Source organism: Haliaeetus leucocephalus, unplaced genomic scaffold (genome assembly GCF_000737465.1).
Source record: "Haliaeetus leucocephalus isolate CR32 unplaced genomic scaffold, Haliaeetus_leucocephalus-4.0 Scaffold773, whole genome shotgun sequence".
NCBI lineage: Eukaryota > Metazoa > Chordata > Aves > Accipitriformes > Accipitridae > Haliaeetus > Haliaeetus leucocephalus.
In genome coordinates this window covers 5,448,433-5,465,860 of record NW_010973209.1, presented here as the reverse complement: position 1 = coordinate 5,465,860, position 17,428 = coordinate 5,448,433, and the positions used below count along the sequence as shown (strand labels likewise).

Sequence of the window (17,428 nt, the reverse complement as noted above, 5' to 3'; positions counted from 1 at the left end):
GCTAGAACCCCTGATTTGCAATTTTTCTAGTGTTTGTCAGCTAAAGGCATTGCAGGGACATGGTGGGAGCCTACCCTCTGGAGGGAGGGAGGGAGCTGGGGTGTGTTTACAGTTAAATCATCTTTTCTGTAGGATTAGCCAGTGGCTGTGCCTCAGAATCTGAGTCTTACCCTGGCAAATGTGAAGTTGCTTATGTGCTACTGGAAAGAGGAATATGCAACTTTGGATTACTTAACATTACACCAGGGTGGGGAGATGCACAGATACTACTGATAAGGTAACAGCCTCGTTTTGTACTGCTGCAGCTTCTTTGTGTATCCATACATCTAGGTCCTGAGCCACCGATAATCTTAAATGTGATTGTGATCACACAGGAAGCCGTTACTTTGCTGTTCTGATACAGCTTAGTTTTTCCTACACACAGGATCCTGTATAATTTTTCTTAAGACATACTGTATAAACCCTCTTAAAATCAGAAGGTGAGGAATTACAGTAGCACTCCAAAGGTATAACAAAACTGCAAAAGCAAGATGACTGGTAATTGTGATACACTAGTAAGGCAAGGGGACTTCCTGACAGGCCCTCTCTGTGGACACCAGTTAACTGACAAAGAGTGGTGAACAACAAAGCTTTTCAGTCTGTGTTCATAGAATCAAACAACCAAATCATATAGCTGCTTTAAAATAAACACAGTTTGAATGTGTAACGTATCTAGTAGAGAGCTGCTGAATGAAGCAGCCTACAGAAGAGCATCTGGGTGGTTTTAGTTATGTTAATCTTGAGCACCTGTTGTTATCGCACATGTATGAAATGACAAAACCCAGCATCCCTTGCTGTATAGCTGGCACCTATAAACACTTTGAGCAGCTTTCATTGCTGAGACACAAATTAAAATGTAGTTGAATAAATAAGGGGAAGAGAGGAGAACTACTGTGAAAGAAGATTTATTGGTTTGAGTCCTGTATACCTTCTAGTCTACCCAGACTGTATCATAGTATGGAGGAAGGGCTCTTGTGGAGCTGAGTAAATGGTAGAATATATGTCAAGCAAAGTAGGTAAATTCCAATTGAGTTTAGACTCTATGAGTATGACATGGAGCTAAAAGACATAAGCCCAAACATCCAGAGAATTTTTGCAGAAAGGCTGGAGATAGTTACCTATCTCCTTTAGCTGGAGGTCAGTTCTGCAATCAGGCTGATTAATAGAATAAGTACTTCAACTAGGAGTAGCGTATCTGGAGCAAGTGGTATCTGAAAAATGTCCAACATGAAGTAATAGATTGGAACCAGTCCAACCAGAATACTAGAAATTAGTGAAAGGCTGAAACCTGGGGGGGAGTGTAGTTTGCTGCCAAACACAGCTGTCTTCAGGGACATGGCACACTACAATAGTACCATACTTAGTGAGAGCGCTTGGAAAACAAGACATTAAGAAAACACTACGTGACTGGGGATGCTTCTAGTCCCTCTCTAAATGGTTCAGTATTTTGCAGTCTGCAAAATAACTTGTTGCTCAGTGTCATAACTGAGTCTGTGCAATGCCTTTGGTGGTTAATGCAGCTGGTTAAGACCAGCTCGGGTCTGTTGGACATAACTTGGAGATTGTCCTTTCCCACGTAATACTCGTTCCTTCTTTTACCTTTAAGCATGTGACGTGGGGGTGAAAGAAAGCCTCTGGCCTAGAAATATCCCTGTCTCTTTTCAGGAACTCCCATTTTAGCATCTGGAGAATGTAATGGAGTGGAAGAGAAGAGAGTCATCCTTTATTTGGATAAAGGAATGAGAGAAAGAGGTGCTACTAGTGAATAGATTTTTTTTTTTTTTTTTTTCCATCTATGAGTGGAAGATGACCTCCCTTGTGTGTAATGGTACTATTGTTTGACTCCTAAGTAGGAAGACTGTTATTTTGGTATTCCTGTGCTGCTACAGGCATTGATGCTTTGAGGTACCCAAGCTAGCTCTATTTCTGCATAGCACAGTTACAACATAGAGCTTACCTCCTTAACATAGTCACTAAGACTACAAGGAGGGAAGAAGCAGTCCTGGGCTGCGGTTTGTACTGGAATTTGATGCCAATCCAATGCTAGTTTCTTGTGAAGCATATAACCCAAAATGCTCCCAATGGTGCTGTGTCCTCTCTGCCAGGCAGTAGTCCTCCTGTCTTCTATTTCTGGAATTCTTTTGCGCATTCACTAAATCTGAAGCAGAGAATATAGAATATCTCTTTTCTTCTTCTCCAACTTTCCCTCTCCAGTTTAGAAAAGGGCATACCCTGATGGACTAGAGCACTCCTGATATATGAATGTCATCAGGCAGAGAAGGGACTTGAGGTACCAATTTGTAATTCAAATTGGATAATCACTCAACACAATATGGTTGAATGCCCTGACCATCAAGCTTTTGTATGTAAGTTATTACCATTTTAGGAAAAAACTGCAGGTGTTTTGACCTTCCCTTGGGAGCTGGGCCTGTTATTATCAGTTAGTTGTGCTCTGAGCAAATCTACTGTGTTGGGACCCTCTGGAGACTTGGAAAGACATTCAGTTTGCCTGGTCCAAGGCAGCAGTAGTTTTATGTGCTCTCATAAGGAATGTTCAGACCCAAGAGCAGAGGAGTCTGATGAGGTTTTGGCTCTGATTCTGCTGTTACTTAATAGGTGAGGTCTGAATATTGGTTTTGAATGTTTTCTGTGAATGTATTTCCTTGGGGCGGGGTGGGGGGGGCTGTGCCTTGGCAATAACCTGCCCATCTCAAAGAGGTTATGCAAAGTTAGTCATTATGGAAAATGTCTTGACAAACACAGACCTTACTGATAAGTACCATATGATAGATGTGTTCTGAATGCTGGGTAAATACTTGAAAGGTGGTCCCAAATAAGAGAAGTTTTCTAGTCTGGGATAATTCTTGAATTGCAATAGGTACTATTTCTGTTTTGTTCAGAGTGCTAAACCATGTCTGTCTTTTCTGAAAGAAACGTTTGGTTTTGTGGTCCTTTGTAGGCGTAACCTGACAAAGTTATCCCTGATATTCAGCCATATGCTAGCAGAACTTAAAGGTATTTTCCCAAGCGGCCTTTTCCAGGGAGACACGTTCCGGATCACCAAGGCAGATGCTGCAGAATTTTGGAGAAAGGCTTTTGGTGAAAAGTAAGTTTCTAACTGTGCTTAAAAATAGAGATGTGGGAACAAACTGCACAAAGCACTATGTATTTTTAAAAATTCTGTTTTGTGGTTCAGAAAGGTCTTTGTCAGATTAAAATGAATGATGGGAGAGAACTACTAGTCATTTGGTCCACTCTCTGGGGTAAGGTACAAGTTTGTTCCTTTATTATATTTCCCAGTTCTTTGTCCTGTCTTGTTTTAAATGTGTCAAGTGATGGGTCTTGCCCTAGGAGACTCTTGTATTGTCACAGAGTTTCCCTTGATTATTCAGCTTAAATTTTCCTCTCCTTAATTTAATTCCTTAACTTGTAAGGAAGCTCCATGAACTATGCAAAAAACCCTGCTTTCTTCTTCCAAAGGTTACCGTGCCCCCAATATTACTTGTCTTTTAGCTAAGCCATTATATTAAATTCTTTTCATCTTCCCTCCAATTAGTCTTTCCAATCACTTAGTCACCTTTCTTCTGGCTTCTCTGAACTTTTGTCAATTTGCATAATGGCTTTGTTAAGATAGAATGAAGGAGAAAGTGAAGTGCAATGTATATTTTCGTGCAAACTGTTGAAATGTCAGTTTTAATTTTTGTATCGAATAAAACGCTGACTAAATGAACTGTAGAGGTGTCTGCAGCAACATTTGAGGATGAAAGTTAATGGAATTGGGTACTGTTTTCTAACGGAGGTACTTCACATAAAGAGTTTAATTAGTAGCTGTCAGAACAAAAAGCAATAATATATTTGCTCATGAATAACACAGTTGTCTGAAGCTAAGCATGTTCTTTCTATGTTTCTATTCCACTTGATGTTTTAAAAGAAGGAAAATATTCCTTTAAACAGGAGCCTCTGTTTTGGCTTCTGATTATCTTACTTCTCCAGTTAATCGCTCTTTAGAGAATTGTTGCAGATTTTTTTGTGGTTTTTTTTTTTTTAAACTATCTAGACCTCTACTAAAAGACTTACTGTTAACTCCTCTACCAGCTGCGACATTATTAAATTCTTATCGAGTGATAGTGTTGTATACAGCCCAGGGTACATACAAGCGTTAACATGATAGGACTGCAGAAGAAGGGAAAGGAGAAAGCAGAGCTGGACTTCAGATTCCAAAATTTTGCATATGCAGAGAAAATTGAAGTTCATTTGGCTGCTAATTTCCTGCAGTACCAAGAAATCCTGTCCTTGCGTAACATGAATAAATCTCTTGTGGATAATTTTGATTTTGATTTTTTATTTTCTTCGCTTCTATTATCATGAGGTGCATACTGACAAAAAAAAATATGTAAGGTGCTGGTCTTCAGCATATCACATTTACAGATGGCTTGGTTTTCCCCAGGACTATCGTTCCTTGGAAGAGCTTCCGTCAGGCCTTGCATGAAGTGCATCCAATCAGTTCAGGGCTGGAAGCCATGGCCCTGAAGTCAACGATTGACTTGACGTGCAATGACTACATTTCAGTATTTGAATTTGATATCTTCACACGACTTTTTCAGGTAAGAATTGAGGAACATGAATCACTTGAAATGTGTCTCAGTGCTTCAGGTTAGACTCTTTTCCCAGGACAAACTGTATTTTACACACTAAAATGACATTACTTAGGCTGTAAGGGATTTGGTCATCTTGCCCTTCATCCCCTAAACAGCTCTAGTAATACTTAGGTCCCTATATTGCAGTAAAAGTGTGTGATACTTCTGGTTGTAGAAAAAAAAATTGTCTAAATATATACTGCAACTCTAAGGCACATTCACTATCCTCCCATGAATCAGTTTTTCCCTTTCAAAGGTCACTTTTAGACTGAAGTTCTGATAGAACTTCTGTAAGCCAGGAAATGTGAAGCTTAGTTTTATCAGTCTGTCTTTCCTTGTCCTTTCTTTCTTGTCAGATTTATTTTCCATGGGGGGTTTGCTCAGAATGGAGCACAAGCATGGAAAGAAATTTGGGCTTCCTAGCTTTTGAACTGACACAGCCAGGATGTTGTGGACATGTCTGTGTTCTGTGCACGAGAAATATCTGTATTACTGAAGTGATATTAATAGTAGGTAAAATTCCAACCCACAGTCTTTAATAGTGCTAAACTCAAAAACACAGCTTCTGATGGTGCAATTGGGTATTTACAAGAACAAACACTTACTTCTTTGGCTCTGACTTGCCTTTTCCCATGTGATAGGGTGGGTTGTAATTAAGATATGCCTAGATGAAAAATTCCCATGTTTGGTTTTGCAATGTGGCTGATCTCATTCAGTACTTTTTCCAACTATAGTACATAAAGAGCAAGTTAAGAGTTGCTGCAGTTTCTAAGAGATGCACAGTTCTTAAGGAGAGATAATATCTTCTTTTAGACAAGTTGAGAAATTTGGGAAAAATGGATGAGATTTGGACACCCAAGCCCCTCTCAGGATTGAGAGCTTCCAAATGGTTGTTATGACTTTTTGTACATCATTTTAAGGAATATTTAACATGCATGTGCTGGTTTATTTATTCAAATCTTAGACTAGCCACTAATCCTTGCCACACCCAAGTGAGGTTAGTTGGTTAAGGAGTAGTCACAAGCATCTTACACACAGTGAAACTGAGACAGAGAGGGGAGGTCACTTTCCTGAGGCCGTACAGGAAGTCGGTGTTAAGAGATCAGACTAGTCATGGTTTCTGGTCCTGTGCATAATCTTTTTAAACTCCTGTCTTTATCCCTGTCTCAGGAATGAGTCATTTTCTCTGCAGAAGCAGCACAAATTGGTAGCTATTCTTGAGCAGTCTTTTTGTGACCTCACTGACTTCTCCCTTGGCATTTATTAAAGGAGTTTTGATTAAGGTCTGTCTTAGGTGAAGTTTTTATCACTGACAAGAGAGAAACTCAAATGCTAAGGCTGCTGCATGAGAATGTAGGTTTTAGTTCCTCTACTGGATTTATGCTGGGATAAGAAACCTGCTTCTTTAACTGAAGGACTGATCCCTTTGATTAAGGAATATTGTATGTGTTGATACTTTTTAGAAATGCATGGTTAATGTGTTTATTTGTTGTTTCTATAGCCATGGTCCTCTTTGCTCAGGAACTGGAACAGCCTAGCGGTGACTCATCCTGGTTATATGGCATTCCTAACGTATGATGAGGTGAAAGCCCGGCTTCAGAAATTCATTCACAAACCTGGCAGGTTAGTGCTTGGCAGCACTGGCTTTTTTATCATTCTTGCTAACATCGCTGGTTACTGTGCTGACTGAGGAGATTGGTTTTATTTTGTCTTTGTCCTCCTTCCTCAGAAATTTAAACTGTGAAAAACCCTAGCTTGCCCTATATTTGGAGATTATCCTCTGTGTGGTGACTTACCTCCTGCCCACCCCCACAACTGTCACAACAGCTCCCTCAGGCCTGAGCACAGAGGCAGACACTGCCAGAGTAAGCCTAAACGGTGGGCTGTTTAGGACCATGAATAAGGGAATGTGTCTGTAGGTCCCATAATTTTATGGTGTATATGCATAAAACCAGGAGAGCTGAGCAGATTGCAGCCCCCAGAAGCAGTGTGTACGTCTGAAGCCAACTTCAGACAGACAAGGCAGCTGACCAATATTTGCTCTGGCAGAAAAAAGTGTGGCAGGCAGAGCAGGCTGGCTGCAAGGTAATGCTGCAGCCTGGGTGGACTTCAGAGGCTCTGGGGGCAACACATGCTTCTGTGGGCGTTATGGACCTGAGCAGTTTTGGGCTACCTAATGTCCTGGGTAGAACTTGGCCCAATGCAACAGGGCTAACGGATTTTTCTTTATGCAGGAAGGGCCAAGTGTTCATTTCTGGAGGTTGTTGTTATGCTGTTAGTTCTGTGCTGGTTTTAAAAATGGAAACCTTGTGTAGTCTGTTGGTTCTGTTGTTTGTTGGGTTTTTTTAAAGTTAATTTGAAACAAGTGATTTTAATGATGCTGACTTTTCTTGCTCTGGATTCTGGGTTTAATTTCACCTGGAGGCCAGTGCTTGAATGCTTTTCTCACTTAGTACCAGATTGCAAGGTTCTCCTTTGATCTGTCTGGGGGTAAATTGCGGAAAGCTGGTATAAATCATCAAGTTATTCCTACTATTTTTTATTTGCTGACTTGAGATAGCCAGACGAAGACTGCCTACTGGGCATTTAATCTTTTCTGTCTGTTCCAGTCCAAACTGAAGTTGCTTCTCCTTTGTGTGTTTTTAGTTATATTTTCCGATTGAGTTGTACACGACTCGGTCAGTGGGCCATTGGCTATGTCACTGCAGATGGGAACATTCTTCAGACAATCCCCCACAACAAACCTCTTTTTCAAGCACTGATTGATGGCTTCAGGGAAGGCTTGTAAGTAACATTATCAAAATGAAGTTTTTTGCCCTTTTGCCCTTTTTCACTGTGAGTTTGTTTTATAAAACTTAATCCTGTGGTGAGGTCTTAAAGTCAGTTGAATGGTAAAACGTACCCTCTGGGTTCCTCACACATTATCTACTTCACAGGAGAGGCAGCATGTTGCAGAGGTCAAGCAATCACTGTTGACATCACTGAGCCCCTTTTGGACATCTCTCAGCTCTTCCTTTTTATTTAGACCTTGATTCAGCAAAACAGTTCAGTCATGTGAATAGTCCCATTGATGTCAGTGGAATAATTCATATGCTTAACTGTTTTGGCACTCAAGAATGCTCAGACAGCTATCTTTGCACTGTAGAGCTGTACTGTCCCTTGCAATAGCAAACGATAAGTGTGTGTCAGTGTTTCCCTTGTTATAGATTCTTTTCCAGTCCTTAATTTGAGCCATGGCAACTGCTTATGGCATCAGTTTTCTTACTCTGGATATTACAGTTTCACTATAGGATGATTTAAGAAGAGTAGTCTGGGGCCATAACATCCTGTTTAAAATAAAAATTGATGCCAGGAAGGAAGACAAGCTTCTTTTTAAGAATGATATGTTTGGGGTTTGTCCAACAATAAAATTATTCCAAAACTTCTTTTGAATTCAGAATACCTTCAATTTCCACCCCTCACTTCTCACCCTCATTCTTTCTTTCCTCCACCATCCCTAAAAGAAACATTATATTTGTGTTCACGCGCATGTGCCTCTGTATGTGTATGCGTGTGTGTATATGCACATATAGAGAGAGAGAGATCATCTTTTTTCCCCAACTGCTTACAGTTATTTATTTCCTGATGGCCGGAATCAGAATCCTGACTTGACTGGCCTGTGTGAGCCCACACCTCAGGACCACATTAAAGTTACACAGGTGAGCAAAGTATTCTATCCCATGAAATTCACTTGCTTTCTTCCTAATTTCTAGCCTCCTCAGCTGTTTATACAATTCTGTCATACTTGGTATCCCCCAGGCTTGTTTTTAAGGCTGATGTATTGTATTTTACAGGACTTGCAGAAATCTTTGAATGGTAGGAATGGGCAGAGGAGATTGCAAAGATTAGGTAAAGCTTTATGCAGGGCTGACAGATTTTTAAGATTTTTTTTTTTTTAAGAATGTTCTGCCAAATATTGTTTCTCTTGTGCCATCCAGCATGTCTTGAGCCCTGATTTCCTAGGCTGTTCATGGGACACCTAAATGAAAATCTGGGATAACTTGAAGCGCACTTTTTACAGAGCTTGACAGATGTATCTAATACATAAAATTGTAGTGAAATCTTTGCAGACTTCTGTTCTTCTTTGCACTGTGTTCTTGTGTTTGGAATTTTTTTTTCCTGCAGATCTTGTGTTGGGTTTCTTGTAGCTATGACTAATCATGCTTGTTATTTGACAGTATCAACCATGTCTGTCTGTCTTTCCCCAAGGAACAATATGAATTGTATTGCGAGATGGGCTCCACGTTTCAGCTGTGTAAAATATGTGCTGAAAACGACAAGGATGTGAAGATTGAACCATGTGGCCATCTGATGTGCACGTCCTGTCTCACTGCATGGCAGGTGAGGCGTTGCCTCTTGTTAATCTATCTGAGTGAAGCTAGTCACTCTTTTACAGAAGTGGTATATTCTCTTCTCAAAACTGTTCAGTTTCCTTCAGGTATGGAGATAAGATAGCATAACTAAGGACATAAGCTCATAGTTCAGTAATATCAGTGCATCTGTGCCAGCTTCACCAGCACAGAGAGAAGCTGGTTAGATGCCTGATCTCTTAATATAGGAATAGGCAGGAGTGTGAGGACTTGCTAAAAAGCTGTTTCTCTGCTTCAGAGGGAAAATAGTCCTCATAATTGTAGCACAGTTTGCCTTTGTCTTCCTCTCAGTTGAAAGGTATCTGCCAAAAAGCAGGTTTAAATCTCTTTGTATATTAACTATGTGTTGAATTTCTGCATTGTAGTGGCTGTTCTAACAGATTTCTTCTCTTCCCTGAAGGAATCAGAAGGCCAGGGTTGTCCTTTTTGCCGCTGTGAAATCAAAGGCACGGAGCCAATTGTAGTAGACCCATTTGACCCCAGAGGAGGGGGAGGATTATCACGGCAAGGGGCAGAAGGAACTCCCTCACCCAATTATGACGATGATGATGACGACAGAGCTGATGATTCCCTCTTCATGATGAAAGAACTCGCTGGTACCAAAGTAAGGTCAACAGAGTGTGTGCTAGTAGACGTGGCAGTATGTACAAAGACTGCATGTTCTCTATCAGTTTTTTGTGATCTTGAGTGATTTGTGCCTGTGAGGGTTGTCAGACTTTATAACAGGAAAGATTTTGCTCAGTATGGAAAATGTGGATTTAGGTTCAGTTTTGTCAGTTCAGTTTACACTGTCAGTTCTATTAAGCAATGGTGATCACACTTTAAAATCTTTGATCTTTTGTGGGTTGTCTTGAAAGGATCCATAGAAGAGTGAAAAGGCTGGCTTGACCTATTGGAATGTAAGATCTAGGTTTATAACACTTCTCTACATGCTTAGCAATGCTGCTTTTGATTTATTAGCCATAGTTCACCCATATCAGCAAAAATTCATCCATTTTCCCCAGTGATGAATACAACCAACCAGATATGGTCTTCCCAAGGTCCTGATGACTAATTGGGTAGAGGGCAGGCTATTTTGCTGAGGAAGTCAGTTTGACTGTCATCTTTTTATATGGTGTCTGATAAATTTGTATAATAAATGTGTGATAACTCTCTGCCATTAGTGCTACTTCCTGCCCAGAGATGTGTACAAGACAGGGATTCTTTATAGATGTTTTTTCTAAAAGCTCGTTGCTGCTCTTGCACATCTGCACTTAGAATTGTTTTACTGCATAGGGAAGTGGGTTTGAATGTGGCTCATTTTTAATAGTTGAATTCACTGAAATAAGCTGCCTTTCCTGATCAGAAGGAATCCTCTATACTGATTTGCCTATGATCATATTTCTCTTTAGCTTCCACCCTGTGAAATAGTGTACTAAACAGTAAACTGTATTCCTGGAGGTAGTTTTTGTATACATAGCTTGGGGAAGCAAAGCAATTTCCTCAGCATGACATCCTGTTGTGGTTTGCAGTAGGCTAGTACTCTGTATTAGTTGACATCAGTGAGTTCAAAAGTGTGTAAAGCTTTTCAAAGTTAGAAGGCACTAGCCTTGCTTGTAAAAGAAACTTCATGAAAAAGAGAAAAACAGGCGCTGTTCTGATTTGTGAGGTGGAAAAACAGCTTTCCAGGGACAAAAATGGAGGTGTTGGTGTACACTAGTGATTGCTGTAACACCCATGACACTGTAGTCAGTAGTTTGCACAGTGGTACCTGCAGTGATAAGTAGGTTTTGCAGCAGATTATGCCCTCTTGCGTTGAAAAGAAATGAAGCTTTCTTCTGCTCAGGGCCCAGTAAGGCAGGTCTGTTACTCCAGCAAAACAGCTTGTCTTTTATTGTGCCATTGCTAAGTGTGCATTTTTAGTTGTGTGCCGCAGCTAAGCTCATTGGTGACCTTCAAGGCTTGCTGCAAGTAAATGCAGTTGAGCTGTGAAATTGCCTTTATTTACTGGTGTATGTTTGTTACTAATATAGTCATTTGTTACCAATAGTGATATTGAAGCCAGTACAAGTCACAGAGCATGAAAGCCTCTCTAGAGAAAAGGAGTTCTGCTGGATTTTGTCATTTGTTGATTTTCCCATTCTTTTCTTTTTCAGGTCGAGCGTCCTCCTTCTCCGTTCTCAGTAGCTCCACAAGCCACCCTTCCTCCTGTGCCACCACGACTGGATCTTCTGCAGCAGCGAGTGTCCAATCCGCCTGGGGCTTCCAGTCCTGGGACCGCTTCAAAGGTCAAACACACTGTTTGCCCTTTCAGCTATGATTTTGATGGGGCAGGCAGTAAGAGCAGCATTGTTGGTGAACACTACGTGTTCTCTGTGATATCCCTAAGTACTTTCACACAAGGCTTTTTTTTCTTCCTTTTCTGTAGTCCTCTTGGGCCACTTGCCTTTCATTCCCTAAGAGGGCCCAGTCTGTCCTGAAAGCAAATGCTTCTTTCTGCAATCTGTGGTAGGAGAGTCCCTTTTTGCTGTTTAAAGGGCCTGTCTTCTCTTCACATTCATCCATGCAATTGCTAGAAAGAAGCTGGTCCTATGCTGAAGTACTTGCTCACTTAGGGTGACTGGAGTCCTCCTGTTGAGCTACCAAGTTATTGTTGTTACCAATATCTTCACTGTTTTTTCAACCTCAGCCACTGCTGCCTGTGCCCTTTGGAGCTGCATTTATGGGCTTGTGTTTTGTTCTAGCTAGGAGGCTAGATGTGGGAAGGTGTCATATTCCTGTCCCAACTTTTCTTTTCTAAACAAATTTTTCCATCAAGCATTTTTTTTCAGATAGAAAACTAAGGAAGGAATGAAATATGTGTGACTGGGAGAGATTAACTGGTTTTCTGATTGGCTAGCAGAAGGCAATAGTGTGATCTCGGTGGTGTTTGGTCATTGGCTGTTGAGATATGGCAGTGGTTCTTCAGCTGGTTTGGATGAAGTAATGAAATAATGCTTGAAAGTTCAGGCAGAAGAAAATATCCATTTCTATGAATATTCATTGCTGGCTGATGAATGGTAACTTGTATAAATAACCCACAATTGAATCTTTTTCTTGAATGATGGGTATCCTTTGTTTGGAATCCAATCTAATGCTGCTATAAGCTTTTTTTTTTTTCCTTCAAGAAAAACAATCTGGGGTGTTTAGTGCCTGGCTGTAGCTGCACGTAGTTACTGTGTTATCTCTTCAAGCTAGTAGAGAAGGTGTCTTTGGAGGGTTAACATGTGGAGATGATCTCTACATCCTTTGAGATAATTTCTTGTAAAAATAGATAAAACGAAACCTAAAACTCACCCTTCTGCCCCTTGCCTTCCTCCTTTTTACATTTTGTGGCTAGACTACCTTTGTTAAGCAATATTTTTACATTCTTCTGCCTTCCAGGCTGCACCTGGTACCCTTCACAAGGATAAACCTTTGCCAATCCCACCCACGCTCAGAGATCTCCCACCGCCACCACCTCCAGACAGGCCACATTCTATTGGGACTGAAGGTCGACCTCAGAGACGTCCCCTGCCTTGCACACCAGGAGACTGTCCTTCGAGAGACAAACCACCCCCTGTGCCCTCCAACCGTCAGGCGGACCTGTGGCCATCCAGGCCAATTCCAAAAGCCCCATCTGTAGCTCTCAGCCCAGGTGACCCTTGGGCTGGGAGAGAACTGTCAAACAGGCACTCGCTGCCCTTTTCCTTGCCCTCTCAGATGGAATCCAGGGCTGACAGCCATCGGCTTGGGAGCACGCTCAGCCTGGACAACCCAGTGGTGAGTAGGCCTATTGGAGGTAAAGGTAGTCTTCAAGAATTAAGTCTTCCAAGGTGCCCTCTTCTAATAGTTTACATCTGAATAGGGCAATCTTGTGCCAAGGGAGAGATGGAAAGGAACTGGTGAGTGTCCAGCAAGGGAGAATAATGAGAGGACTTCTTAGGGAAGTGCTTTCGTGCCTCTTGGGAGCAAGGCTGAGATCCTAGTTTGAGCAGTCATGAGCCACAAAAATTTCATGATCACTGTTCACCTTTCAGTTTTGAAAAACAGAATGTTTTGTATTGGGAGCTGGTATGCTGAAAAAGTGTGATTTACTCCTCTCAGTTTTCAGTCCTATAAAACCTACACACAGTAGCTATGATTAGTTTAACACAGTAAAATCTGAGTTAAATTTGGATCTGTTACTATTACCAGTGTCATGCTGTGTAACTTAGTAGTCCTACATATTGTTCTCTGAAAGAAATCCCAGGCAGTTTTGCTTTCTTTGATTCCATTCCCCTAATTTTTCCTTTTAAAACCTCCAGCTTTCTAAAATTGAAAGCAAGTATGTTTTTAGCCAAGTTGTCTAAGAAAATGACACTTGCACAGTTGTCATTCTCTCTCCGTATGTGTGTACTTGTCTATATCCTTTTCCTCTTGTACTCTGCTTTGGCCTATTTCAGCTGAATTTGCCAAAGCCATTGGAGTCTCAAAAGATATGAAGTTCCTGCAGGTTTTGTGTAAACAGGCAGTTGGCTACAGGAGAAAAACCCTGCTTGTGCCCTCACTGAGGGAAAACTGTCACAGAACTATTGGATTTCTAAGATGTCAGTAAATGCTTAGGAATAAATGAATGTCCTGGTTTCAGCTGGGACAGAGTTTAACTGTCTTCCTAGTAGCTGGTACAGTGCTATGTTTTGAGTTCAGTATGTGAAGAATGTTGGTGACACTGATGTTTTCAGTTGTTGCTCAGTAGTGCTTAGACTATAGTCAAGGATTTTTCAGCTTCTCATGCCCAGCCAGGGCACAAGAAGTTGGCACAGGACACAGCCAGGGCACCTGACCCAAACTGGCCAACAGTGTATTCCATACCATGTGACGTCCCATCTAGTTTAGGAACTGGGAAGTGGGGGCGGGGAATCGCGGCTCGGGGACTGGCTGGGTGTCGGTCGGCGGGTGGTGAGCAATTGCCCTGCGCATCATTTGTACATTCCAATCCTTTTATTGTTGCTGTTGTCATTTTATTAGTGTTATCATTATCAGTTTCTTCTTTTCTGTTCTATTAAACCGTTCTTATCTCAACCCACAAGTTTTACTTCTTTTCCCGATTTTCTCCCCCATCCCACTGGATGGGGGGGGAGTGAGTGAGCGGCTGCGTGGTGCTTAGTTGCTGGCTGGGGTTAAACCACGACAATGAAGATGCTTCATTCCCCCAGAGGGTGTGTTGAATGACTGGCTGACAGCTTTGCAACTACACTGGTATATGTGGTGTTACTGATTCCTGGTTTGGAATTTTTTCTTTCAGAGCTTGAACAGTGGTCCAACAACAACCTCAGAGTGTGAACACCCCAAAATTAAACCCTCCTCATCTGCCAATGCGATCTACTCCTTAGCTGCCAGGTCTGTTGTTTTCTAGCAAAAGTGCTATTTTCTAACTTGGAGAATAGTAATTGCAGGGCTCTCTCCATGCTGGTGCCAGGGACAGAATTTGACACAACTCAGCTTTAGTTTCAATCTCTGACAGATTCAAAATAAACAATCTAGAGAAAGTAGATGTAATCAGCATCCCAATACACAATCTAGAGAAATTAGATTAAATTAGCATCCCAAAGATCTGCAGACAGTGCTGGTAGTTACCCTTGGCTGTGGCAATAGGAAACAGGCTACAGTTGCCACTAGCTCTTTTATGAATTCACTTCTGAGTTGGTCTTTATGTGAAGTAGGTGATGTATAATGTGTATGGTATTGTCAGCTTCCTTTTGCATAATGACTTTGTGCCAGCATGACCTTGCATCTGGGCTGCTGAGAGTCCTACGAGCCAGGTTATTTCTTTAGACAGAATCACTATAAGATGGCTGCTTGCTACTTCCACTGTGGATTTTAAAGGCCACTTTGATATTAATTAGATTTGGCTTAGATGTTTTTCTGATGTTTATATCTTGTTTCTTCTGCCTCCAGACCACTGCCTGTACCAAAACTGCCTCCTGGGGAACAGTCTGAAAGCGATGAAGACACTGAATACATGTCGCCATCCTCTCTGCCTGTGGTGCCTCCAGGTCCTGCTGTACAAAAACCAGAGATCAAAATGCCTTTGGAAATGACTCAGAGTTTACGGTGAGATTCTGTTTGTACGTACTGTGCTTCCTCCTCACAGCTCTGGGAAAGCATATTTGTTTATTAGGGTGGCGATTTTGCTTGCTGGGTTTGCTGAATTCCCCCAGTGATATTTGCCAGATCTAGGCTAGCATAGCTAACTGTAAATGAAATGTGACTACTGCTCTTTTGCAGAATCCTTTTCAAGTATTAAAGGAGTTAGATAACCACTCCTCCCTCTTTCTGCCAGTAACCTTTTGAGAGCAGCAGCAACTGAAATTCAAAATTCTATTAAAAGGTTGTGGTATCAATTAAATTATTTTAAGCTGATATGCTGTACTGCAATATACATTACTAAAGCATTTTCTGGAACATATATTCTTTCACAGAACAGTGGTGATTTCACTTTGAAGCGGGGATCTGTGCAGAGTCTCAGTCACAGAGACTAGGTGGTGGTGGTTGACCACTGTCACTTGTCTGAAGGGAAATATGTGTTCTCTCCCTCAGCGTTTTAGACTGCAACCAGCAGACGGATGCCTGTATGTATGAAGCAATGTACAACATTCACTCCCAAGCAGCATCCTCTGCTTTCGAGACTGTCAACACTTCTGGTGAGTGGGTGTGCTAAAAAAAACAACTGAGAAACTGGGGTACAATGAACTGGTCCCAGTCCCAGCTGGAACAGCGTTTTAGGCTAAATTAGATGTTACTTCCTTTCACTGTTAAAATAGCTAGGATGTATGTGGAAACATCTGGGTATGTGTGCTGCAGACTGCACGTGGGGATGTTGTTGAGAACCCTGGATGGAATGCACTGTAAAAATACTCAACAGTTGCTAAAAAAATTGCTGGTTTTGAAGATTTTTTTTTTTTTTTTTTTTTTTTTTCCCCCTGGGCAGCAGTTGTCAGCCCACATCTATCATAAGTATTTTTAATGTAATACTACCCTCTGGAAAGAGCTTCCATTGAATGCAGGGTTTTGGCAGCAAAACCTTAGTTCTGTGTCCTGTCAATGTTTGTGGACTACAGGGGAACAGAGTCTGCCTTGAGAGACAGAAGCTCTGTTCAGTCCCAGAGTTCTGTTTAGTCCTAGAGCTCAGAATGTGCCTCTTATTCTAGATGAAGGGGATCAGGCAGCAGCCACTGCCAGCAATGGCCCTGAAGAGTCAGAAAATGAAGAAGATGGCTATGATATCCCCAAACCACCACTACCGGTTGCTATTGCTCGTCGCACACTGTCTGATATCTCCAATGCCACACCTGCCTTCAGCCGAATGTCTTTGGAAAATGACCCTCTAACAGGTTAGAGAACACCTGAACTCTTCGTGTTGTAGTGGGTACTAATGGCTTGCTATGCATGTTTGAAACTTAGGTCATGCACTCAAGGTTTTTTATGTAAGCTGTAAAATCAGGTTTATAAGGCAGAATTACACTGTTTCTTAGGTGTCCAGTTTGGTTTACAACTTGGGAATGCACTGCCTTGGTCATTTAATCACTGAGCTAGCAAATCACATTTAAAATCACAGTTAGGAAAACCTGTCCTCAGCTTAAAGGATACTCCTTAAGCCACTGTTTCCTACAGGGTATGCCTTTTGTACCAGGGTGTACCAGGGCATGAAACAGAACTTCAGAATGTTACTGTTTATCAGTGTTCCAAGTAAAAGATGACATGACTGACCTTGCGCAGCTTCTGTCTGACTCAGTCTTGGCTGCAGTTATTACCAGCAGATGGCATAAGTGTACTGTTTGATGCTGTCAGTTCCTTTGAGCAGGGACCTAGTGGCTCAACAAGGTCAGCTTTTTGTCCCTGGGGAGTAGAGGACATCTTATCCTCCTGGCTGCAAGGCATGTTCTCTGAGGGAGAAACTAAAGCCTCGCCTCTCCAAGAGCGTTTCTGCGTAATGCTTGACTTATTCCCAGCAACTGCCCAGCAGCTCTAAAGGAAGCTCTGAAACTCTTCTTGTTGGGGACTTTCAGCATGTCTGAACACCCTGGTGATTTGCCAAGTGAGAGGAATGAGTTTCTTGTTCCTTCTGGAGGCAGACAGGAGGCAGAGCCTCCTATAGCCAGGACCACTTGCCCCAGTGAGTATTCTGTTCACCTGCTTCACCACTTCCCCTTCCCTGAGCTTGCCCTTCTTCAGCACTGAGAAGAATTTACTAGAGCAGAGAAGTTTATTAGCTTTTGCCACTCCTCCCTGCTCCCTGCCCTACTTTTTCAGTCTGTCACTGTGTCCGCAGGATGTGGTTGACCAGGGGTAAGAAGGGGCAGA

The 17,428-nt window shown here is 41.8% G+C and overlaps 1 protein-coding gene across 2 annotated transcripts in view; it reads left to right on the top strand.

The window, feature by feature from the left end:
• The window catches only part of CBL (Cbl proto-oncogene, E3 ubiquitin protein ligase), a 54,419-nt gene that overhangs the window by 30,600 nt on the left and 6,391 nt on the right, over positions 1-17,428 (top strand). For both annotated transcript variants that reach the window (XM_010581454.1, XM_010581455.1), the window contains 13 exons: positions 2,999-3,145; positions 4,487-4,643; positions 6,178-6,299; positions 7,323-7,460; positions 8,287-8,374; positions 8,925-9,056; positions 9,486-9,689; positions 11,221-11,352; positions 12,488-12,865; positions 14,370-14,464; positions 15,023-15,178; positions 15,665-15,768; positions 16,276-16,458. In XM_010581454.1, the coding sequence (XP_010579756.1) occupies positions 2,999-3,145; positions 4,487-4,643; positions 6,178-6,299; positions 7,323-7,460; positions 8,287-8,374; positions 8,925-9,056; positions 9,486-9,689; positions 11,221-11,352; positions 12,488-12,865; positions 14,370-14,464; positions 15,023-15,178; positions 15,665-15,768; positions 16,276-16,458 (2,036 nt within the window). The remainder of the gene's footprint in view (positions 1-2,998; positions 3,146-4,486; positions 4,644-6,177; positions 6,300-7,322; positions 7,461-8,286; positions 8,375-8,924; positions 9,057-9,485; positions 9,690-11,220; positions 11,353-12,487; positions 12,866-14,369; positions 14,465-15,022; positions 15,179-15,664; positions 15,769-16,275; positions 16,459-17,428) is intronic.